Source organism: Nomascus leucogenys, chromosome 3 (assembly GCF_006542625.1).
Source record: "Nomascus leucogenys isolate Asia chromosome 3, Asia_NLE_v1, whole genome shotgun sequence".
Lineage (NCBI taxonomy): Eukaryota > Metazoa > Chordata > Mammalia > Primates > Hylobatidae > Nomascus > Nomascus leucogenys.
The window spans coordinates 75199214-75226217 of NC_044383.1; the positions used below are offsets into that span (position 1 = coordinate 75199214).

Sequence of the window (27004 nt, forward strand, 5' to 3'; positions counted from 1 at the left end):
CCCTGTCTCAAAAAAAAAAAAAAAAAAAGAGAGAGAGAGAAATGAACTGTAAGAAATAAGGTGGCAGAAATCCTCAAGAAGCAATTATACCTAGATCCAAAAGTATGCTTAAAAAATTATATATATCATGATCAAGTAGCATTTATCCCAGGAATGCAAGGAAGGGTCAACATGAGAAAAATCAGTGTAATTTACTACATAAATGGTGTAAAAAAGAAAATGACATGATAACCTTAATAGATACTGAAGAGGCATTACTGCCTTAAAATTAATGCCTTAAAAGGTGTTAAAGCCCAAAACCTATTTATGGTTTTAAAAATAATTATTGGAAGAACAGACTCAGAAATTTCTTAACACAATAAAGGATATCTAACAGAAATCTACCACAAACATACTTAATGGAGAAAATTTAGTTACATTCCCTTTGAGGTTGAGAAGAAGGTATAAATGTCTTCTCCCTCATCTAACTAGAACTAATACTTAATTAAATACTAGAGGTCCTGGTCAATGTGTAAAATTAGACAATGATGAGAACTAACAGATTTCAACAGGATTGTTGAATCAATAAAATAAATCAATAATGTGGCAGTGTACTAGAAGTAGCAATAAAAAAAAACAAGACACAATTCACCAAAAAAGCAGAAAATGACAAATATTTAGAAGTTACCATAACAATAATAAAAAACTTAAACTCAATTACAGAACAGAAAAAGACCTGAAAAAAAAAGCCATAGCATTCATTGAGAAAGTGATTTAACATTGCAAACACATCAATTTTCTCCCAATTAATCTAAATTCAAAGATGTTCCAATTAAACTCCTAACAAAAATTTCTGGGTAACATGACAAATTGATTCTGAAACTTTCATGTTAAACCAATTGTCTACAAATATTTAAGGTAATGCTGGCAAACAGGGAGACTTGACTTAATACCAGATACCAATTACAAAGTCATTGTAATAAAAAGTGTGGTTACGGCCCGGCGCCGTGGCTCACGCCTGTAATCCCAGCACTTTGGGAGGCCAAGGCAGGCGGATCACCTGAGATCAGGAGTTCAAGAGCAGCCTGGCTAACGTGGTGAAACCCCATTTCTCCTAAAAATACAAAAAATTAGCCTGGCATGGTGGTGCGCACCTGCAATCCCAGCTACTCAGGAGGCTGAGGCAGGAGAATCCCTTGAGCCCAGAAGGCGGAGGTTGCAGTGAGCCAACATTGCGCCATTGCACTTCAGCTTGGGCAACAAGAGCAAAACTCCATCTCAAAAAAAAAAAAAAAAAAAAAAAAGTATGGTTACTAGAAAGGGAACAGACTGACAAATCAACTGCCTATACCAGACATCAAAGAAAGACTCACTTATTTGTCAGGCCATTTTTCCTACATATGCCATATATGTACAGATCTGAACCATGAGTTTCACACACTGAAATTTTCTGAATTTATTGTTATATTTAGACTTTGCTTCTTTCAGTCTAGGGAGACTGGAATATATTAGAACTAAAAGATTCAACTTTAATTTTCCTAAAATAGTATTTTCTTCCATTTCTGTCCCTAACCTCTAGTGGTCCTCCATCTCCTCCTCCCTCAACCACAGAAGATAAGATTTTTCTGTTATCTGTTTGGGAAGGGGGGCTGGAAGACAGACAGATGCCAATCACATATCACATTGTCTCTAAACTTGCATTTTAGCAGAGATTTATTATACACGTAAAGATACAATGCTTTACATGCATAGGTTGAATATGCCTTCTCTGAAATGCTTGGGACCAGAAGTGGTTTGGATTCTGATTTTTTTCAGATTGGGGAATATCTGCATTATATATACTTAACAGTTGAGCATCCCTAATACAAAAATCCAAAATGCTCCAATGAGCATTTCCTTTGAGCATCATGCTGGTGCTCAAAACATTATAAATTTTATAGCATACCAGTCTTTGGATTAGAGGTATTCAACCTGTACAGTATTTAATACACTGTGTTCAAATTATTAGTTCCCTTTCTTTTACCCTAGGCACCCAGTCTGATGTCCATAGATAAATTCTCAACCAGCTTATCCTCTATTTACTAAAAGAAGAGTTGGTGAAGAAAAAAAGCAGCATATGATGAGGTGGTTGCACATGAAATAAACTCTTTCCTATAGAGTAAGTAGCTCTCATACTTGAACATGCATTAGAATCACTTGGAGAACTTGTCAAAACACAAACTGCTAAACTCCACCCCCAGAGTTTCTACTCAATAGGTATGGGGCTGAGCTGCATCTGTGAAACTTCCTGGGTGGTGCGAATCCTCCTCTACAGGCCACATTTTGAAAAACACTGTACTACAGAACATGGGTTATCAAGTAGGGGCAATTATGTTCTCTGAGGAAACTGGGCAATGTCAGACTATATTTTTGGTTGTCACAAATGGGAATAGGGAGCGTGCTCCTGGCATCTATACTCCTGGCATCTAGTAAGTAGAGACCACAGATGCTGCTAAACACCCTACCATGCACAAGACAGCTCTCACAGCAAAGAATTATCTGGCCCAACACATCAGTGGTTGAGGATGAGAAAACCTGCTATAGAGTAAAATACAATTTACTTCAAATATATGATTTGACCATTAAGTTGGTAAAAGTTCTTCAGTGCATTTTAAAAATTTAACACGGAAAAAATATTCAAAAGTTTTATTTTTTGTCAAGTAGTGACAAAGTTTGAATTTTACTCTACAGTAAACTACAGCAAAATGAAGTTTTAGAGAGATTAATACATAAAAGTATACCAAGTTACAAAAGGAAATAAACATTTATGTAATGTTATTGGTAGAGAATTATTTTTTAATAACTAATTATATTAAAAGACCGGTTTCTTTGAAATGTAATGACCAACAATGCTTATTTCTTAAGCTGAGTGAAAAGCAGATAGGTGCTCATTTTAGTATTACATGTATTTAGATATAAATAAAATCTTTCATAATGAGCAATTTGTTTTAAGTAAAAGTAGCAATCACAGCAGTAATCAATCCCAAGTAAATAAGTTTGAGGCATATATGTGTATGTGTATGTATATGTATATGTATATCTGTGTACACACACACACAAACACACAGACAAATGAACACACACACACAGACAAATGAACTTACTCCAGTAGGCTGAAAAATAAGTCCATCCATTTCATGGCTCACTTCTTTGGCAAAATTTCCTTCAAGTAGCTATAAAATAAATACACATGTATTCTTTAAAAATATAATAATCACTTCAAAAGTATTTAAACTTCTTGCTAAGCTTTATAAAAACTTCTTAATATATAAGTTATAAGAACTGAAATACAAAATAAGAGAAAGGGATAGGTCTAAAGAAATCTAAGTTAATACATTGTAACATTTGAATACACACACACACACACACACACACACACACACACACACACAAATTTCCATTCCTTGGCACGCTAGATATTCTAAACAATAGTCCTAACTACAACAACCAAAATAATGAATAAAGCACTGAAAACATATTTTTAAATGTATTCCTAAGCCAGCACAAAAGGAAGAAAGACATAGAAGCAAAAACAAAGTGAAAGTAGAAACCCTGGAAAGTAATAGATAAAAGGAATAAAAAATAAACACACACAAAAAAAGGAGAAGCAAAGAAATGCTTGGGGACAAGAATTTGTAACTACAAACTAGCTCAAACATGAAGATTATAGTCCAAAGCTACAAACAAACTTGCTTGGGGTCAAGAATTTGTAACTGCAAACCAGCTCAAACATGGAGATTATAATCCAAAAATACATTGTGTTTTCCAAGAACCCTTAGAGAATGTTTTTAATCTTACTTTGGCATTTTTTTGTGTCTTTTTTATATTTTTCCAAGCAGAGAATTTCATTGCAAAGAATACACAGTAAAAAATACAACTAACAGTTTTTCAACGCCATATCAACAGAGTTATAGACCCTATACCCTCTAATTAATTCTGACTGATTACGTAGTTTTAATGTATCTCTTTCACAGATTTTTATTATTTTGAAGAACTCAACATGTACATCACTGATGGAGGCCTGAAACATGAATTTCTGCATTTTGGGGAAGAGAACAAAACATACTTTCACAGAGCCAGGTGTATTAGTTCATTTTCACACTTGCTAATATAGACATACCCGAGACTGGGTAATTTATAAAGAAAAAGAAGTTTAATGGACTTGCTGTTCCACATGGCTGGGGTGGCCTCATAGTCATGGCAGAAGGTGAAGGAGGAGCAAAGGCATGGTCTTACATGGCAGCAGGCAAGAGAATGAGTGTCAAGCAAAGGGGGATGCCCCTTATAAAAGCATCAGATCTCATGAGAACTATCATTAGAACAGTATGAGGGGAAATTGCCCCCACGAATCAATTACTTCCCACCAGGTCCCTCCCACAACACCAGGTTATCTAGACGCTGGCCAATTAACAGAAAATTCAGAATAGTTCTAGGATTCAAATATGTCTTCTAAATTTTTGGATATGCTGTGTGTTATACATCCCTTTTATCACAGTCACACACTCTTGAAAGCACTACCCTTAAGCTTACAAGATTTGCTTTCCAAAAGCAACAACCAAAACTTCAAGTACGTATTTCACTTGCAACAAAAATCTGTGATTCTCTTCCCAAACTGTGACTTCATCTTCTCTGCCATTTCATCCTTCAAAATCTATAATTTCTCTAAACTGAGGGCAGTTCAAATTTGAGTTTAAAAATCTATATTTCCTTAAAATTTTAATGTTCCTTTCTGACACTGAGCCAGAAATTGAGATTAGTAATTGCCAGAGGCTTGGAGGGTAGTCTTTAATGAGTTTCAGTTTTGAAAGATGAAAAAGTTAGCTGGGCATGGTGGCTCACACCTGTAATCCCAGCACTCTGGGAGGCCAAGGCGGGCAGATCACGAGGTCAGGAGTTCGAGACCAGCCTTTCCAATATGGTGAAACATCATCTCTACTAAAAAATACAAAAATTAGCCAGTGTGGTGGCGCGCGCCTGTAGTCCCAGCTACTACTCACAAGCCCGAGGCAGGAGAATCACCTGAACCCGGGAGGTGGAGGTTGCAGTGAGCCAAGATTGTGCCACTGCACTCCAGCCTGGGCAACAGAGTGAGACTCCATCTCAAAAAAAAAAAAAACTAAACTAAATTCATAGCATTTCTGCTGAGCAGTGATGCCATAAAAACCAAATACCACAATAATCTCTTTTTTCAAAAAAAAAAAAAAAGTTTAAAAAAATGTAACCTTTAATCTTTCATTTGCTCTACTTGTATTGTAGGTACATCATTTATGGCAAGTTAGCATGGTAGTTTCCATTCTTCAACCAAACTTCTCAAATTCATGTAATGGACCATGCCTGTATATAAAGCATAAAGTAACAATAAAAAATAGCCAGTTAGCAAGACTCTACATAACATGATGCTATCTGCTGCAGAAACGAAAGTAATTTCATTTTTTATTCTACTCTTTTTATAAATCAGAGTATTTAAAGGACTGAAAATTCATGGGTCAAAATAAGAGCTCCTCTGCATTACTCTAGACAATATTTTTTTCTTTACTGGACACATAATATTTATGATATCACCTATCATGTATCAAAGACCTACAATGCAGTGCTGTGCTTGGTACTTAACATATCATTCAAAATACATAACTCCTCATGAGATGTGTATTCTCAAGTTTTGAATTATTATTCAATTTTCCAGAAAAGGAAACAGAGGTCATCAGATATAAGCAACTAGCTTTAATTCAGAGAGTAAAGTAAAATCACTCAAAACAGATTACATCAAACTTTAACTAAAAATAAAGAGATAACTAAATAAAGTCTTATGACTCTCTGAAACAAATGCCCCAAAGATTTCTGCAAGTTCCTAAAGATACAGGTCCTCCAATAGCCACTTAAATTTTATAGACTTGGCCAGACACAGTGGCTCACATCTGTAATTCTGGCACTTTGGGAGGCTGAGGCAGGGGACTGCTTGAGGCCAGGAGTTCAAGACCAACCTGGCCAACACAGCAAGACCCCATTTGTGTATTTAACAAAAATTTTATAGACTTTAAATGCATTATAGAATATACTATATGAATAAAGTGAATATGAAGGGAGATAAAATTCTCGAAGGAAAAAAGGTTTTCTGAGAATAGAGATGAAATCTAAAAATGTTATTAATATTGTATACTTTATATTAACTGATTTATATATTCATATGAGATCATATATGTAATGTGTTTATTAAATTAGAAATATTACCTTTTGTCTATTTGCAATTCTTAAAAAAAAAAAGTATCCAAACTTGTTACGGCCATCTTCCATGTATCAGTATCTTCATCATTAGAGCCAACTTTTAAGTCATTTAGCCAGTTTCCATTATTTTTCCTGCTGCTGTCCCTGATTTACAGCATACTTCAAATTATACATGAGACTATGACTGCAGATGTTATCCCAAGCTACAAGTACTGATTGACTAATGTTAGGAAAATGCTTTTTCCCCTCATTCATTCCATAGATCTATGTTCATAATCTTAGAAGTGCTTTGCTCTTTGGAGATACCTTTAAAAGGTTGGTTTAAGAAAAATTTCCTCATTCACTTACAATGTGAAAAATAGTAAGAGAATGCTGCTTCTACACTGATGATAATAAAAAAGTAGATAATCTTTCAAATAATAACTTTTGTTACGGCCATCAGAAAGCTGACATCTGCAGGCAACCAAATAAACTGAATCCCAGCCCCTCCAAAGGAGGATGAAGTATATGAACTCATGTCTTCTTTGGTAGAGAAAAGGAAGAGGAAGTGGCAGCCATAAGTGAGTACAAAGAAAACAACATCTGACCAATTCTTAAAAACTAAGTCTGGGAGAGTGGAACAGTTTAGAATCCCTGGAAGCCCAAAACACAAGAGATATAAACTTTTTCTCAGGCTTCTATCAGGCTTCACAAGAAAGATCACAGGCAAGGCAGGAAACATGAGAATGCCCCCACCTTGGTTGGACACAGAGGTTAAAACCGTCCTGCTTTCCAAACCCTTCTTGATATGATGCAAAAGTTATCTGGGAATAAATTCATATGCAGCTATACAAGAAGCTGGAGACAGACTTGGACCAATGATATTATACTGATAAAAAGCAGAAAGACTTGGTCCTGACAAAGTATCCCTATGCAAGGCAAAACTTCACTGGCAAGAGGGAGAGGGAAGACCCCCTGAGGAAAACCCCATGCCTGCGATTCAGGTGCTCAGGTTATGCTTAATACTAAGGCCGGAGAAGAAAAACTAAGAAAACTCCACAGCCTTCACAAGTCTGGCACTGAGCGGCAAGAAACAGTTGTTTACATATGGGGAAAAGTACTAGAAGTATGAAAATAGAACACTCTGTGGTACAGGGGAGCAGAGCCTACTGAAAGCTAAACGTGAAACAGAAACACCAGGAGAAAACCCTTTTATACTCTAGACATTACAATAAATACAAGTAACAGCAGCCAACTGCTGAGAAGATATAAATTCTTTGGAGCACTGAAGATATATAGCAACACATAGAACAGGCTGATTCAACCACTACCCCTCCCCACCCACAAATGAAGCCTATTAACAAACTAAAAGAAGTATGCCTGTTACCAAGCATAAAGATACTTACCTCAGTCTCTTTTGTTCATATAGGAAAGAAAAATCCACGAAAGACATCTAATTTAAAAATTCTCTCTCACACACACACATACATAAAGGAAAAATAAATGGCCTATATTCAAAGATAAGGCAGTCAACAGAAGCAGACAAAGAGAGGGCCTATATTTTGGAATTATCAAAGACTTTAAAAATAACATTTACAAAAAGAACAGATGCTGGCGACGTTGTCGAGAAAAAGCAATATGCTTTTTTTTTTTGAGATGGAGTCTCACTCTGTCGCCCAGGCTGGAGTGCAGTGGCATGATCTCGGCTCACTGCAACCTCTGCTTCCCAGGTTCAAGAGGTTCTCCTGCCTCGGCCTCCTGAGTAGCTAGATTACAGGCATGCACCACCACACCTGGCTAATTTTTGTCTTTTTAGTAGAGAGGGGGTTTCACCACGTTAGCCAGGATGGTCTCCATCTCCTGACCTCGTGATCCGCCTGCCTCGGCCTCCTAAAGTGCTGTGATTACAGGTGTGGGCCACTGCACCCGGCCTGAGAAAAGAACACTGTTACACTGTGAGTGGGAGTGTAAATTAGTTCAACCACTGTGGAAGACAGTGTAGTGATTCCTCAGAGACCTAAAGGGAGAAGTATCATTTGACCCAGCAATCCCGTTACTGGGTATATACCCAAAGGAATATAAATCATTCTATTATAAAGATATATGCATGTGTAAATTCATTGCAGCACTATTTATAATAGCAAAGTAATGGAATCAACCTAAATGCCCATCAATGATAGACTGATAAAGAAAATATGATACATATATAAAATGGAATACTATGCAGCCATAAAAAGGAACAAGATCATATCCTTCAGGGACATGGATGGAGCTGGAAGCCATTATCCTCAGCAAACTAATGTAGGAACAAAAAAACAAAACACTGAATGTCCTCACTTATAAGTGGGAGTTGACTGATGAGAACACATGGACACATGGGGGTGAACAACACACACCAGGCACCTGTGGGGGACATGGGGAGAGGGAGAGCATTAGGAAGAATAGCTAATGGATGCCGGCTTAATACCTGGGTGATGGCATGATCTGTGCAGGAAACCACCATGGCATATGTTTACTTATGTAACAAACCTGCACATCCTGCACATGTACCCTGAACTTAAAAGTTGATAAAACAAATAAATAAATAAAAATAACATTTTAAATCATCTAGACAAAAAGTGGAAAACATGCATAAACGGATATGGAGTTTCAGCAGAGATGGAAACAATAAAAATGAAACAATTGAAAATGTAGAAATAAAAACACACAACATCAGAGAAAAAAAATGTTAATCAGTGGGAATGATAATCAATGAGATTATCCAGACTGGACACAGAAGAGAAAAGTCACTAAACTTGAAGAAGAAATGTATGTGGCACTTTTTCCAACTGAAATACAAAAAGGAAAAAGAGAGAAAAAAGAAACAGCACTGAGAATCAAAGAGCTGGGAGACTACAGCCAAAGATAGACCACTTGTACAGCTGGAATGTGAAAACAAAAAGAAAGATATAAGGAAGCAAAGAAACCAACTGAGGGAAATAATGCCTCCAATTACTACAAAATTAATTAAACACATAAACACAAACACACACCCCAATGGACTCCAAGAGGACAGGAAGAAAGATTTAAGAAAAAATAAAAAATGTAGGTTTATCATAGTCAAAACCCAGCAAGAAGAGGGAAAAGATTACAGGCAGAGGAACAAAAATAAGACTGACAGCAGACTCCTTATCTGAAATTACACCAGCCATGAGACAATGAAACCTCACCTTTAACATACTAATATTAATAGAAACAATGTTAATCCAAAAATCTTTAGCAAATGAAAATATCTTTCAATAATGAAGGCACAGTAGAGTTCTTTTTCAGACAGACAATAGCTGATAAAACATATTTCTACCAAGCTAGAACATAAGAAATTTTAAAAGAAAATTTTCAGGTAGAAGGACTATGATACAAGAATAAAATCTGTATCTAAACTGAAATAATGAAGGGCATTGGAATGGTTAAAAACTAGAATAAATATAGGAAATCTGTGTTCCTCTTTCTTTTCTTACAATATAATTGACTAATTAAAGTAAAAATATTAACAATGTATTGTAGGATTTATAACATATGTAAAAACAAATTGCATAAAAGGAAATGAGGTAAGAACCCCAACTAGGAAGTGGCATACTATTATTTAAAAGTAAATTGTGAAAACAGATACTATAAACCTTAGAACAACTGCTAAAATATACACAAAGATATATATCTAATAGGCCCAAAAAGTGGAGATATAATGGAATAAGAACATTCTCAAGTAATCTAAATGATGGCAAGACAAAAGGAAAAATGAAAATGAGAAAACATGGGGCAAGCCATGTAGTAAATCAAGTAGTAAGATGGTAGATTTAAACCAGACTTTTTTTTCATTCTAATGATATTTCTTCTAAAAAACACAACATTACAAAATCAACAAGCAGAGACTGTCATTATTAACAAATTTTTTTAAGAAATCAAGAACCAGCTGGATGTAGTGGCTCATGTCTGTAATGCCAGCACTTTGAGGGGCAGAGGCAGGCAGATAGCTTGAGCCCAGGGGTTCGAGACCAGCCTGGGCAATGTGGCAAAACCCCATCTCTACAGAAAATATTTTTAAAAATGTAGGTTTATCATAGTCAAAACCAAAGTCAAAACCATAGTCAAAGCCAGGCCATGGCGGCGTGCACCCATAGTCCCAGCTGCTCGGGAAGTTGCGGTGGGAGGATGACTTGAGCCTGGGAAGCGCCAAGTGGCAGTGAGCCAAGATCATGCCACTGAATTCCAGCCTGTGTGACAGAGTGAGATCCCTCTTAAAAAAAAAAAAAAAAAAAAAAAGGAACCAACTATATATACAGTGATATACAGTGTCTACAACAGCCCACTTTGTACATAAAAGAGTCCATTAGGTAAAAAGCACACGGATGGAAAAAGATGTCAAATCCAGTGCTAATGGAAAAAAGCTGAAGCATCTAGGCTATGTTAATATAAGACAATGAGAACTTCAGAACAAGAAATTACTAGAGATGAAAACAATACATACTGACAAAGGGGGTCACTTCATCAAGAGTCTGTAACAATGTTAAATGTATACATGCCTTAAAAAAAGCTTCAAAATAAAACTGACAAAATAGATAAGAATAATAGTGGCGAAATCCTCAATTATACATAGAGAATTTAACACTCTTCTCTGAGCAAACGACTGGACAAATAGAAAAAGAAAATCACTAGTAGTAAAGACACCTTGAAAAGACTTACAGAACACAAGCAGACAGAAAGCCAGTGAGGATATGGAAGAGTTGATCACTATAAAACAACCTGACCTAATTGACATTTATAAAATACTCCACCCAAACCAGGAAAAAATGCTTTTTTTTTTCCTAAATGTATACAACACATTTCAAAGTATATTCTCTGATCATAATGAATTAAATTAGATGTCAATATTTGAAAAGTCATCCAATATTTGAAAATTAAACAACACACTTCTAAATAACCCATGAATAAAAGAAGAAATTAAAAGGGAAGTTTAAAAGTATTTTAAACAGAATGAAAACAAAAACAGAGTAGATTAATATTTGAGAGATGCAGCTAAAGCATATTTACAGAAAATTTTGCCACATGAAATACCTAATTAAAAAGACGGTCAATGACCAGGCACAATGGCTCATACCTGTAATCCCAGCACTTTGGGAGGCTGAGGTGGGAGGATCACTTAAGGCCAGGAGATTGAGACCAGCCTGGACAACATAGCGAGATCCTGTCTCTACAAAAAATTTAAAAAGTAGCCAGGCATGGTGGCATGCACCTAAGTTGCAGCTACGCAGGAGGCTGAGGCAGAAGGATCATTTGAGCCCCAGAGGTTGCAGCTGCAATGAGTCCTGATTGCACCACTGCACTTCAACCTGGGCAACAGAATTAGATATCACCTAAGAAAAGCAAAAAAAATTTTTTACCCATTTTTATAATAAAAAAAAATTTAAGCAAAAAGGTTACAAATCAATGACCTCAACTTCCACTTTAAGAAAGTAAGGAGAACTGTAAAGAATTTCATAATCTCAGATATAAAAAATAGCCACTTAGGCTGAGATAATGTACACAAGAAAAGCAACTTCTCCCCTCCTAAGGCTAAGACCAGACCTCACTGAAGACAGAGCAACCATAGCTCACTGGATGGTGAAGCTGACGAAATGTCCCAGCTGCTTTTAAAGATGGAAGTTGTATCAAAGGATTATGTCCAAATTTGAAACTTTAGGATACTGAGTAATAGGTAGGAATGAATGTCCAAATTTCAAAATTAAGTCGCTGAGATGAAAATTTCAACGAAATTGAGAGGCCAAGGTTGTAAGTCAAAGCAAACATTGGGAAATATTCAGCAACGATGATGGGCAGCCTTTGAGAAAAGAGTCTGTCAGGCACAGTCTCCATGAAAAAAGGAGTTACCAAAAAGAGAGTCTCAATGTGCTTAAAATAGCACGACTTGAAAGGTCAGGTTTTATGTAATAATTTAAATATCAGATATAATTTTAAACTCACTTTGATATTCTTTTGTGTCTGATATTATATTCAAAAAAATAAGCTACTTTTTCTTTTTCTCCTTTTCTATATATAAAGTAAAACTTATTCATGAGTTGCACTGGTATCCTAATGTAAGAAGTACTAAGCTAAGTTTTTCATAGATAATTTACTGGTTGATTAACATCCCAATAAAAATACAATTGCATGCAGTGTTCATGAGATAGATATTTCCTGACTGCCTTCCAATGCTAGAAACCAAGCCAGCATTAGGACATGCTAATGGGATGTGAGGGTATGAGGACCCAATAACAACATAAGCCTTGGCCAACGTACCTAAATAATACCTTAATTTCAATTTGACAGTAAACACATTTAAATGCGATGACATAATTACAATTTCTCCCTGTCAATCTTTCTTCAGAAACGTAGTTCTACTTAAATTACCCTAGATGTTTTTAAAACACTTCTAACAAATAAGAGAATCTTAATTTAGAAATGTTTAATTGAAAAATCTTGGAGAAATTTAAAGTGGAATATGTGGTCAATCACCCTAAACTACAATCCTTTTCAGAATTACAATTTCCTTGATAATTTTCCCTCCAGACAAAATTCTAAGATAACTGGATGAAAAGTAAAACAGTAGACATTATATATCAATTTTTAATAAAGCATGATAGTTTTCATAAGGTTTTTCCTATAAAACTTAAATGTGCTTACTTATGAACATAATCTTATCTTTGAATACCATCTGAAATATCCTACAGAGGGCATGTAGCATGGACCAAAGATTGGAGGAACTGACAAAGGTTGCCATATGGTTGACTCTGAGTTGATATTTTATGTCTACGAATCATGATGTAACCGAAAACCAAGTTGTTATAAATGCATAAGCAGAGAAAGATAATGCAAAAGGCTTGACATTAGAAACATGAGAAACAAAATGGAAGCTGCAAAGTTACAAAGCATAGAAAGGAGCCTTTTAAAAATAAGCAAAATGACAGCTTAAAACTACAGTGAAGAAGAAACTGAACCTCCAATGTTATTAGAAATACGAATTGGCAATATCGATTCATTACAGTATGGAAAAATATACCAATGGAATACTTAAAAAAGAATAAACTACCTCCACCTTTCAGTTCTGGTCTATTCTACTCAGACATTTTCTGAGCAGATATTCCCACAAAGCCTCAACTCATTGCCTGAGAATACTCAATATAGTAACTTCTATCTCTTGACTCTTTCATCTGCTTTCATAACTCCCCATAAATCCAAGGTTTAGTTTTAAAACCCCCCAAAAAATGGAAATTTGCACTCCCCTGGATACTAATCTTTATTGGTTTTCAATCCCAAAGTCTAACTTCTAGTTCAGGTTAGAATTATTCAATGCTTCTGTACTCTGAATGTCCTTCTAATCAGTAAATAATAATCCTACAAGTCATCCTTCTTGCTCATCACAAAGCCAACATCATTATCTTCTTTTAAAAAAGAATGACTTGATTGCCACTATTTACCAATAGTGCCTAAACAACTATGTCATTCAAGTTAGCTAATCAAAATATAAATCGCTTTTGCAATACTATTGTTGGCTCTTTCATTAACCCATATTATTGCAATTAAAAAGAGGCATAATAATTCTGGTGAATCCTATTTGATAAGTTAGAAAATCTCAAAACAAAATTTCTCTAGAAAATATAACCTCTTAATTTTGGTTGCCGTTAGTCTTATTTTTACCAAAATCCCTTCACAGATCCACAAAGAAGTAGTCAACTACATCCTCATGGAACAATAAAAGTTCTTTTCGTCAGATTTCTAATTATTCTTTTTAATTTCATAACTTAGGCATCATTCCCTCATTCAACAAACATTCACTTAGTACCAATAAGTGACAACCACTGTGTTAAGTGTTTGAGATGTAAAAGAGTTTACTCCATGTCTATCTTGGAAGAGTGCGTGGCAGGGTCTAGTGTGGAGACCCCAAACTCAAATGTCTATACATGCCAGACCATAACCTGAACTGGACAGGGTATATGGTAAGACGGACGTGTGAGCCCAACTGGAGAGGACATCCTCATCTACAAGCAGTCAAATTCAACATTGTTTACGTATCATATGAGATTACACTTTATGAAGCTCACGAATTAATGAGTTAATATGGACCTAAATACACATAAAATAGTTATTTTACCTTAAATGCTTTCAATAGAGATGCTTAAAGACCTAAGGGAACAAAACAGCAATTATATTTTCATCTATCATTCAAGGATTTATTCAAATATTTACTGAGTACTAATTACATATTCATTTTTAGAAAATGATGAGAAGAGCAAGAGACATACAAAGCTATTAATATATGCCAGGTACTGTTCCAACACTTTACATATTTTAACTTATTTTTAAACTATGCCCTAAAGAGTTAAAGAAACCAGTGACTGGCAGAAATTATTGAGCCTGCAGGGTGGGAAATTAAAAAAAGAAACAAATTGCTGAAACGCTGAAACTCCCTCCACTTATGAGATTTAAAACCTGGCTAAAATCAATTGGAACCGATATGGCCTACTGGCTTTTGCACAGAATGAACTTGCTGGTGTCACAGATCAAATTTCCACTGCAGGCTGCATACTAACTCCCCCTGAAACTTGCACATGAGATCCATGAGGTAGTATGAATAAATAGCTGTGCATGCCTGAGGACTTTCCAGACCTCCCCTCTCCTTCCACCAATCACCTACCAATCCCTGAACACACTCCCTAAACCTTTTCTAATGAAATTACTGCCTTAAAGTCAGCACAGAGAGACAGATTTGAGCTGGACTCCTTTCTTCTTGTTAGTCGACTTGCAATAAAAAGCTTTTCTTTTCCCAGAAACTCAAGTGTCATAGTATTGGCTTCTAGCGCATCAGGCAGCAAGCCCTTTTGCTCGGTAACATTTTTAGCCTCATAATTACCAAATACAGTAGGGATTATTGTGATTCCCATTTTAAAGGTGAAGTTAAGAACTTGCCTAAGGTTACACAGCAAGAAACTGAGAATCCAAATGCCTTCTGGCTCCAGAGTCCATATTTTTAACTGCTATTCTAAACTAGAGTGTCAGAGTCCCAAAAATCTTCTCCTAATCTCTAGTCTAGTCTAGCTTATATGCTCCTTCAATAAACTATCAAAGTGTCCTATGCTTCCCTCCATCACAGGCTTTTCCCATCTGTCTGACTACTAAATTGATATGTACGCTTTTTGAGGTCAGGAATCACATCTTATATTCATTGTATTTTCAACATCTATTACAATAATCTGGTGCACAGTAAGCTCTCACTTAACAAATGTGTGTTAAATAAATACAAAATGAATAACACAGTGCAAGGATCTATAAAAATAAGCTGGTAAGGCTAGGTTATAACCATAGGTTATAGGTTAGGTAGAAAAATATATAGGCTGTTTTATCACAAGAGGTTTTATAAAATGAAAACATAAAAAATTGTTAGAGAAGCTTAAAAGTTGATTAGACTTGTGTACGTATTATGAAAGGGGTAAGATTTTAAAAAAAAAGCTAAAGTCATCTCTCATAAGTTAATAACTTCCTCACAAATCATCCTTTATTACCTATATATATCTCCAGTGAAGACAACAGTAATAATGTCCTAACTGGGCATACAGAGTTGCTTCTTGGTGAATTTCCTTCCATCAAACTATTTCTACTCACTAATGCTACTCATTGACTTTCTAAAACAAAAAATTTGTTGTGTGTCACAGTCATATCTAAAAATATTTGAATGCCCTTCACTGTCTATAGTCCAAGTTGTCTTAGCATGGTTTTTAAAGCCCTTTTTTTCCTGGGAAAACTCTCCTGAATATGTCTATAATCAAACCACAATGAAATGCTCACCTTTTCTAAAATGTTTATATACTCTGATATCATTAAACCTTTGTTCATGCTATACTCTGTATCCAGATTGCAGCTAATAAGAAATATAAGTGAATATTTGTTTTGTGGGTAGAAAAGCATGACCTATCAATTTAGAAGAATAGTAAGTACTTTTGAAATGAATATATGAATACAATGGATATTTGGCCATAAATATATAATGCAGTAAAAATACAACTAAACTGCATAAATGACTGGTCTGGATGTCATGAGGGAGAAAAAGTAGAGAGATTTTTTAAAAAAGGAAAAGGCTAAATAGTTCTGATTTGAACATAAAGGGAAAATCATTTATTTGTAAAATAAAATTTAAGATTTTCAAATAAAGAATAATATGAGAAATTGCAAAAATACACCCTCTGTTTAAATAGGTGTGTTGAGGAATTCACTTTACCAAAGAGAGGTCCTGGCCTTTGCCCTCAGCTACTGGGAGACGATCTCTAGGCCCCGGGGATATCCTCCTTGATAAGAGTACCTGGAGTCACTGGAGAGTCTAACAATGTGACTCATGATGGGAGCTTTCTGGAATACCCTGTCAGCTCTGATCTCCAAAGGAACTAGAAACTAAATGTATTAGCCTGAACTTTTGGGAGGAAATAAAGACTAAAGGTCAGACACAGGGGCAGTATGTGAACAAATTCCAGTATAAACTGTGGACACCAAAAGCTTGCATAAACTTCCCTGGACTGTCATATATCATAGCTAGGAAGAGGTAACACCATCCATGACTCCACCAGGAAAGGACAACCAGAAGCTTTGCTTTTGAGCCCCTCCCAGATTCTGCCCACGTGTCTCTCCTTTGGCTGGTTTTAGTATGTATCCTTTCATTATAATAAAACTATAATTCTAAGTATAGTCCTCTGAGTTTTGTGGGTCATACCAGTGAATTATCAAATCTGAGGGAGTCAGTGGGGACCTCAGTATCTAAAGCCAGCAAGTCTGAAGTAAAGGAGGCCCTAGGGACCCCCAAACTTGAGGCTGGTATCTGAAGCAAGGACCATGCAGTTGGCCTAAACGTATTCCAATAGGTTTTTGTCACTGTATTTCTCTAGTTGATACCATTTCAGCTTCCTCAAAGTCACACCCATCAGCAGGAAAGCTTATGACTTCCCCTGTGAGGCATTATTGCCAAGAAGCTGTTCAGGAAGTGGCAGACTGTAGAATGATGTGATAGTTGCCTTCTCTGTTGATGAGTAAAGTGACCCAGTTAGCCATCACAGATGAGAGACCTTTAGCTTCACTTTAATAGACACTGATATCTCCGGATGAGGACAACCCACACTGGGATACCAAATGGCATTTTAGCTGTAAACTAAACATGTTCTGCAGCCTAATAAAGTGTAACAGGAAAATGGAAGTGAGACTTTCAGAAATAAACTTTACCTTCCACCATATAAAAAAGTATAACATTTCCCTATTCTTTGTATCAATTTTAAGCTAGGATAGAAAGAGAAAGCTCAAAATCATATAAAAATAAGACCTAAGATTTCTATCTAGAATGTTGCATGAAATATATTGTGAACAAAATAGCAAAATATGTATACCTCTGTTACAGTGATTTTATTTCCTGTACTTAAAATTAAGCATTTATCAACAATTTAATGCAGCAAAGTAATTACATGGTTCAAGGATTTGACACAACACCTTTAAAGAATACTGACTTTCATTCATTTTATTGTTATTAGGCTCCAATGTCAAAATTAAAGTTCTATTAGTTATCTTCCATGCATCTATATGTACATTATCTCCCAGAAAGGTTCCATCCTACCTCAGTCTAGTGAGTTACAATCTTCTCATCAGGTGCACATATGTGTATACAGTATACGTGGACATATATGTGCACTTACAGTCCCTAGGCTAAGACTAAGAATTCTAAGAACATGCAAAAAGAAGGGCAAAGTATACAAAAGGGGGAAGAAATGAAAATCTTCTTTAACGAGAAAAAAGAATGAACAGAATCAGTGGGACAAAACCCATAGCACATAATGGGGTATTTGACATAAAATACTAAGTATCAGAGGTAAGACTAAGCAAAGTATATTTTAGGTATTGGAAAAGCAATGTACTTAAACCAATAACAACAATTTAAATTTATTACTCTTTCGTTCTCAAGTATATGAAACTATGAGTCATTCAAGCTTCCATTTGAAAATAACATTCAAAAACATCTTTGCGAGCACCCTAGAATCAGTAATAAAACCTATTCTATCTAGAGAAAGCATTGATTTACAATACACCAAAACTTAGAAAAGGTGACCCAGATATATGAGTACTTAAAATTTCAATGTCATTGTTTCCTAGAAGTAATCACAGTCTAAGGAGGAAAGGCGGACATAGGGGGCACACAGGCCAGGGTAGAGATTCTCATTATTTCCAAACAATAATATTGAGACCTAAAACTGTTCACATACAAATCATCACTGGAACTTTGAACTCAATCCTTAAAGTCTGGCCAGTGAATACAGTTTAGACCTGAAGCACCAAAAGATAAGTTTTAGCTTGTTGCAAGCTCTAGAGACACACTGAAGAACAACGGTGGCACCCTGTACACTCTAGAGCAAAAACCACTCTGGTCTAGCGTATGTAAAAGGAATCCTAAACATATACATGCCTTTCATTTAAACCCTTTCCTTCTCAGACAGCAAAAAGGAATATGCAAAGTATTCAGAACCTCTTCATACCATATATCTGGACTAAGTAGGTACAGTTATCTCACTTCAGACATATCACACAGATGGAATTTAAAAGGTACATTTTTTGGATCTTTTACAGCTTGATTTTTCCGGTCATCCCACCCAAAATGTGGGCCAGGCACAGTGGCTCACACCTGTAATCCAAACGCTTTGGGAGGCCATGGTGTGAGGATCGCTTGAAGCCAGGAATTTTAAGACCAGCCTGGGCAACAAAGTCAGATCCTGTCTCTACAAAAAAATAAGTAAAAAAAAAAAAAAAAAAAAAAGTGGGGGGAGGCGTAGATATAAATACACTAAATACACACACAACACATACGTGTACACACACAGATGCATATTCTCCAACTATCAGAAAATTAATAAACCACTCTGAACTATATCACGTCTCCTCAAACTAATCAGCAACCTTAACCCTATTCCTTCAGGTACTTTGCCAACCTCTGAACCTAAATGATAACTAACCTATCCCATGCCTTCACCATCCAAGTCTGTTCACATCATTTTAAAATCATTCTTCTATACAGATGTAAGATGAGTCAACATCTAACAGTTTATTTTCTTTTATCCATCTGTAATTTCCATCAGGTTGAGCATCATGTGCAATTGTTCCTGAGTATTCTTAAACACCTAAAAATACAGCCAAATATACTATCATTTTTTGAAAGTCAGCATATTAGAAACATAAGCTCAAGATATTGGGTTAACCAGGAGCATAATTTAAGTTTATTTTGGGCTGGGCGCGGTGGCTCACGCCTATAATCCCAGCACTTTGGGAGGCTGAAGCAGGTGGATCACCTGAGGTCGGGAGTTCAAGACCAGCCTGGCCAACATGGTGAAACCCCATCTCTACTAAAAATACAAAAATTAGCTGGGCATAGTGGTACATGCCTGTAATCCCAGCTACTCAGGAGAGGAGAATCGCTTGAACCCAGGAGGCAGAGGTTGCAGTGAGCCGAGATCCTACCATTGCACTCCAGCCTGGGCAGCCGGAGTGAAATTACGACTCAAAGAAAAAAAGAAAAAAGTTTATTTCGTCCATCAAGAACCAAATCAAGTCAGGCTAAAGATGAATGCACAGTTACTGATAAAATAAGGCTATGAAATTAACTACCAATTCACTACGAGTATGATAAACCCAGTTTAAAATGTTTTGTAATTGTGCTGCAAAAGCCATAATCAACAAGAAAAAAATAAATTTGTGATACACATTGAGAACAGTTTTAATAAAATTAACTTCTCTTAAAATCAGCAATAAATGACTGCAAAATTTAATCATTACGTTTTTTCTACATAGAGCTATATTTAGTTAGCCAAAACCATTTATGTGACCATACATTTATGTCATCATAAATAAAAAGACTTCTGTTAAAAATAAATAAAAAGACTTCTGTTAAACATATTTGTTTGCGGATAGGTAAAATTATATCCACATCACAGTTTCAATAAAGATAATAATACTAGTCCTTTAATATCTTCAGCCTACTTTCTTTCAGTTCATAATTCGATAAACAGCAAATTATTAGAAAATTTAATTTTGAAATATACAGTTGTTATAACATCTATGAGACCTAGAAAAAATTATTTAATGTCAAGAATAGTATTCTTCATAACATTAAGTATTCCCCAAAATTATATAAAATTTAAAAATATTTTCTGGTAGATAAAAGATAAAGTCATTTTTCCTGAAATGATGTCTTAGCACCTAACTCAACTATAGAAAAGAAAAGGTCACTAAGAGGAAGGTTTCAAGTAGAAATAGTCTGTTACATTCACAGATACAGTAACAGGAAATGCAAGGCGGGGCTCATGAATTAAACAGCCCCAAGAAAAAAAGAACGAAAAAGGGCAGATTCTGAAAGGGGTGCTGAAAGAGCTCATGCAGCTAATAAACACATGTGCCACAAAACAACCATCCACACAGTAGGATCTGCATTCTCCTAGAAATTTAATGTTATTCCCAAGACACTACATTACTTTTGAGTAAAGAGTCCTAATCCTTTGGCATCATAACCACTAGCTACTCTAATCTTAACCCTAACTTTTCCATGTAATTCATCAAACTACCAACAAGGACTTTAGTACTTGAATCATCCTTGTCTTCCTCATGTATGCTACCATACATGTGGAGAATCTACTCAGCACCCTAGTGTCCAAGATCCTAAATATTTTCAACTCTACTGACATTCTCTTCCACTCTACCTCATTAATCTCTACCAACAGACAGCTGCTAAATCATTATTTCAAAGTACTCCACATCAAACATATTTTCTAATAGATCACTCTCTTACAATATATGTCTCCCATCCAACAATGAAAGGGGCATTTCTATCTACCTGCTACAGCTGCAGGTCTTTATTTTACCTTTCAAAAATTATTTCACCTACTAGGTAGGACTTGATAGAAACATTTCACGAACATTCTCAAAACTCTATCTCCACAAATGCCTCTCTGAGACTACAATTCTCAGCACTGCAATATGACTAGATATGGGATTGTACAGAACGGTGTTTTAGACTTGGAAAACCAAGCAAAGAGTATTAAGAATTTAAGCTTAATGAAATGCCATACGAGTGGTGCTTTCTGAGGACTGAACTTATCACAAGAAAACCTATAGACTCCTACCAATTATCCAGTGAAAAAGTCTAATTTTAACAATATATTACTGATGATGATGATGATGATGATGATATGATGATGATGATGATGATATGATGATGATGATGATGATGATGATGATGATGATGGATGACTTATCTGAGGCTAGCAGTTCCACACTATTAAATAAAGAAAGCAAAATTTTAAAACATTGACCAGTTCCCCTGCCATCCATGTTTGGCTAATATGAGAGGGAGAATCAAAAAACAATCAAATATTTTCTCATTAATGTCAGGAACAAGACAAAGATATTCTCTGTAAGCATTCCTTTCAGAATCATACTGAAGTTCTAGCTAATAAAGTAAGACAAGTAAAAGGTATAAATATTGGGAAGGAAGAAATAAAATTGTCTTTTTTCACAAATGACATGATTGGCTATGCAGAAAATACGAAAAGAATAAACAAAAACTCCTGGAACTAATAAGCAATTATAGCCAGGTTTCAGGACACAAATATACAAAACTCAATCACTTTCCTATATACCAGCAATGGTATATAGAAAAAATATCAATAACCTTCCTATATACGAGGTGAAATTCAAAATTTAAAATACAATAACATTTACATTAGCACCCTCCAAAAATGAAATACTTAGGGATAACGTAACAACTACATATAAAAATCTGTATTAGAAAAACTACAGAATTCCAACAAAAGAAACCAAAGAAGAACTAAATAAATGGAGAGAGAGTACATGTTCATGGATAGGAAGACTCAATATTGTCAAGATGTCAGTCTTCCCAATTTGATCTACAGATTCAACACAATCCCAACCAAAATCCCAGAAAGTTATGTTCTAAATATTGTCAAACTGATTTTAAAGGTTGTATGGAGAGGCAAACAATCTAAAATAGCCAGCACAATATTGGAGGAGAAGAATAAGAGCAACAGCTGACATTACCAGACTCAAAATTTACTATAAAGCTACAGTAATCAAGACAGTATAATATCGGCAAAAGAACAGACAAATGGATCAGTGGAACAGAATAGAACCCAGAAACAGATCCACATAAATACAGTCAAGTGATCTTTGACAAAAGAGCAAAAGCAATGAAATGAAAATAGCCTTTTCAACAAATGGTGATAGAACAACCGGACCTTAACATGCAAAAAATAAATAAATAAATTCTGAAGTTGCAAACTTATGATTTGCGTATGTTTCAGTGTGTGTTATACATCCCCAAGCAAAAGTCTGCTTAGAAACACTAAAGAAAAAAATGTGCTAATTAAATTTTAGAAAGTATATGCTTTACATTCTCAAATTTCTGAAAAATATGCTATGCTAAAAATCGGATGTGTGAAATATAGGGCATTTTGAGGAACTATCCAATAATACAAAAAAGAAGAACAAAGAAAAGGAAAGTATAAAAGATAAAATATATAGAAGCACATGTTAAGCAAAATTTTTAAGGAAAACTAAATATTATGCAAACCTATATTAATGTTTCTAAGCAAAATATTAAGCAAAATTCAAAGTAAACAAAAGCAAAATAAAAGAAATTAATATTTCTGTGTAAAATATGCCTAAGCAAACTGAAAGAAAAAATGATGTCAACTGATTTTGATAATAAAATTCATAATGAAGAAATGAGTGATAAATATTTACGTGCTAAAATTTTAATATATTAGAAAAAAGACAAAATGTAATAGCACTGAAACATTTTAATATTCCTCTGTTACCTATGACAAAAGTAGAACATAAAAACATTCACGGAAATGTTTATAATAACTGATGATATATTAGGCCACTAAAAAAAAAAAAAAAAACAGCAAATTCCTAGAAATTATACCAACTACATTCCCTAGTCACCAAACAACAACAACAACAACAAAATTAGAACTAAGAAAAATAAATAAGTTGAAAACAAAGGGGAAAAGTTGATAAACTTCAAATTTTAAAACATTCTGTTAAGCGCTGAGCAGTCAGGGGAAGGGCCAAAAAGTGAACTGAATTTATACAGCCAGTTTTTCTCTAGGGGCATTTCCCAATTCTAAACATATGACAAAACTTAGAAAATCCATATTTTTTCCCTAGGCAAAAGGCCACTGCTAAGAGAAAAGGAAACAAGTAGAGATTTTAGTGGGCTCAGGGAATTAGAGAGACACATTTGGGAAGGGATTCAAACATACACCTGGATTTCCCCTCGAGATGATAGCACAATGCTAAAGTTACACAGATACATAGAAAACAAAATTTAAAAGAAAATATATGTCCAACACCAATATAATACATTTGAACATTTTAATGACATTGATAATTTTCTAAAAATGACATATTAACAAAGGTGACGCTTAAAAACGTTAAAACTTGCTAACTATGTTTTTCAAAGACTTTCCTCCTTAAAAATATCCTAAAAGTTATTTTAGAACTGAGTTCATTCAAGCTTTCACAGAACAATTCACTACAGTGTAAATAAACTATTTTCTGTCATAGAAAAATAGGTGTAAATCCCGATTCATTTTACATAATAAAAACAGACAACTACAAAATCATTCTCCATCTACTGTCAACTACAGACCAATCTCTATCATCCATTCCATCATTCCAGGCATTTGCAATAGTGGCAAATCTATGACATTATTTTATCAGAAAGTGTGTCTGTATCACATAAAAAGAGTGAACATTGATAGGACGGCAATTAAAAACAGGTGATCAGCCAACAAATACATCAACATTTATAATACGGTGATTTAATTTTTGACAAAGGTGTCCAGCAAAAGAAGTCTTTTCAACAAATGGTGCTAGAATAACTATGGGGAGGGTGATATGAATCTCAATTCCTACTACACACTACTAACAGAAACATTAATTTGAGATGGATAATATACCCAAACGTAAAAGCTAAGCCACAGGCTCTCAGAATAAAACATAGGAGAACATATTTCTGACCTTGGGTTAGGCAAGCAAAGGTTTCTTACGTAAAACACAAGAAAGCACTATCCATAAAAGATAAATAATTCATAAATCAAACGAGTGAATTAGTAACGTCTGCTATCAAAGGCCTCTGTTAAGAAAATTGGCCGGGCATGGTGCCTCACGCCTGTAATCCCAGCACTTTGGGAGGCCGAGGCAGGTGGATAACCTGAGGTCAGGAGTTCGAGACCAGCCTGACTGACCAACATGGTGAAACCCTGTCTCTACTAAAAATACAAAAAATTAGCTGGGCATGGTGCCATGCACCTGTAATCCCAGCTACTTGGGAGGCTGAGACAGGAGAATCACTTGAACTCAGGAGGCTGAGGCTGCAGTGAGTCAAGATCGCACCATTGCACTCCAGCCTGAGCAACAAGAGCAAAACGACGTCCAAGGGAAAAAAAAAAAAGCCTCTGTTAAGAAAATAAAACAGCAAATTACAAAGTGGGAGAATATATCAGAAAAACATATCTGACAAAAGACCAATATCCAAGTATGTAAAGAACTTCTCCAACAAAATAAAGAGATAAACCCAGTAAAAAATAAAACTGAAAATAAATGGAAGTCTACAATTTACTCTGAAATTCACCCCCAAAAAATAGACTAATGGATGGAGAAATAGATGAATTAATATGTGCTAGAGCTGGTACAGGAAAATACAGACTCTAGGCCTTCGTGAGTGTTCACAATAAAATTCTTTCAACTTTTCTGTATATTTAAATTTTTTCTAAATAAAATGTTGTTGGAAAAATAATCAGAGATGAGGCTAACAAAAGAGTTGAGATCTAGCTGAGAACTAGAAAGAGGCAGCCATAAAAGCTAAGCATAGTTCCAGAGTGCAAATGTCTTAACATGAACTACAAAATATCATATATGGGAATACAAGAAATAAAAACACTAGTGAACGGTAACTGTAAAAGAAAATCATAAAAAATTAGCAGCAAGGTGGGCAGGAACTAGATCATACAGGTATACATCAAGGTAAGTTTTATTTTGCTTTAAATGTAAAAAGAATCTATGATATAGGCACAAAAATCCAACATACCAGCAAATTAAATTTAAAAATATAGTTATGCATCATTTAACAACAGGAGTGTCTTCTGAAAAAAATGCATTGTTGGGTGATTCTGTCATTGTACAAACATCACTGAGTATTCTTACACAAACCTAGATGGTACAGCCACTAAACACTAGGCTATATAATATATAGCCTATTGCTCCTAGGCTACAAACCTGTACAGCATGTAACTATACTCTGTACTGAATACCATAGGCAACTGTAACACACTGGTAAGTATTTATGTATAAAAGATAAAAAATGGTACACCTGTATAGGGCAACTTTGTTATAACCTTATGGGACCACCATTATATATGCAGTCCAAAGTTGACCAAAACATTGTTAAGTGGCACACAACTATATATTAAAACTGTGCTATTCAATGGCCACATGTGGCTACTAAAATTTAAATTAAATGACATTAAAAATCTAGTTCCCTCAGCTGCACTAACCACAATTCAAGCACTACTCAATAACCATGTTTGGCTAGGAGGCACTGTAGTACACAGCAAAGATTATAGAACATTTTCATCTTACAGAAAGTTCAGTTGGACAGGTCTGCTTTGAAAGAAAACACACATAAACAAGACGCCAACAAAAAGGACCCTGCAATAAATTGAAAACACTTTTTTTTTTTTTTTGGAGACCATGTCTTACTTTGTCATTCAGGCTGGAATGCAGTGGTGCGATCTCGGCTCACTGCAACCTGGGTCCAAGAGATTCTCCTACCTCTGCCTCTGGAGTAGCTGGGATTATAGGCATCCACCACCACGCCCAGCTAATTATTGTATTTTTAGTAAAGACGGGGTTTCACCACGTTGGCCAGGCTGGTCTCAAACTCCTGACCTCAAGTGATCCACCCGCCTCTGCCTCCCAAAGAGCTGGGATTACAGGTGTGAGCCACTGTGCCCAGCCTTCTGCCTGTTTTCTAAAAAACATATAAGTAAAAATGAAAGGAAAAGAATAATCAAAAATTATTTACGAAACGCCAAAATTCTTAAATGAAAATGCTTAAAGGAAGTCTGTCAGTTATCATACAGCATACATTGAAGGGTACACTGAGAAGTAAGAATATAAATTAATAATTGACACAATATCCCATCACATTTGCCATCTGTTGGTTAGAAGCAAGCTACAGATCCCACCCACACTGAAGAGGAGGAGGTTACACAACAGGTATTGGGGTTCACCTTAGAATTCTGCCTACCACATGGGTGGAGGCACACAGTAGCACAAACTTTCAAGAACATTTGGTGGCATAGATAAGAGCCTAAGATTCCATTTTTAGAATTTATCCTAAGGAAATAACTCATGAACTTTCAATAAGTTATCTAAAGAGATATTCATCAAAACATTAGTAACAAAGTTTTGGTAGCAATCTAAACATCCAATCAGAGATACTAACTTGAAAATCATTATTTTTAAATAAATACAGCCTATTTTCCAAATCAGTGTGTATATGTTTGACATACATATATATTTTTTTAAATGTTTATTTGAATACAGGTAAACCTTGCCTTTGTTTTGTGTCTACAACCAAACTTTGTTTTACAGTGGTACTGTTTCTTCCACT

The 27004-nt window shown here is 35.3% G+C and overlaps 1 protein-coding gene across 2 annotated transcripts in view; it reads right to left on the reverse strand.

The window, feature by feature from the left end:
• Positions 1–27004, reverse strand: part of RNGTT (RNA guanylyltransferase and 5'-phosphatase) — a 362014-nt gene that overhangs the window by 192149 nt on the left and 142861 nt on the right. The window contains exon 12 of one of the 2 annotated variants that reach the window (XM_003258323.3): positions 3123–3191. The exons of the other annotated variant lie outside the window; for it this stretch is intronic. Coding sequence (XP_003258371.1) covers positions 3123–3191 — 69 coding nt within the window. The remainder of the gene's footprint in view (positions 1–3122; positions 3192–27004) is intronic. 2 annotated transcript variants of the gene reach the window in all.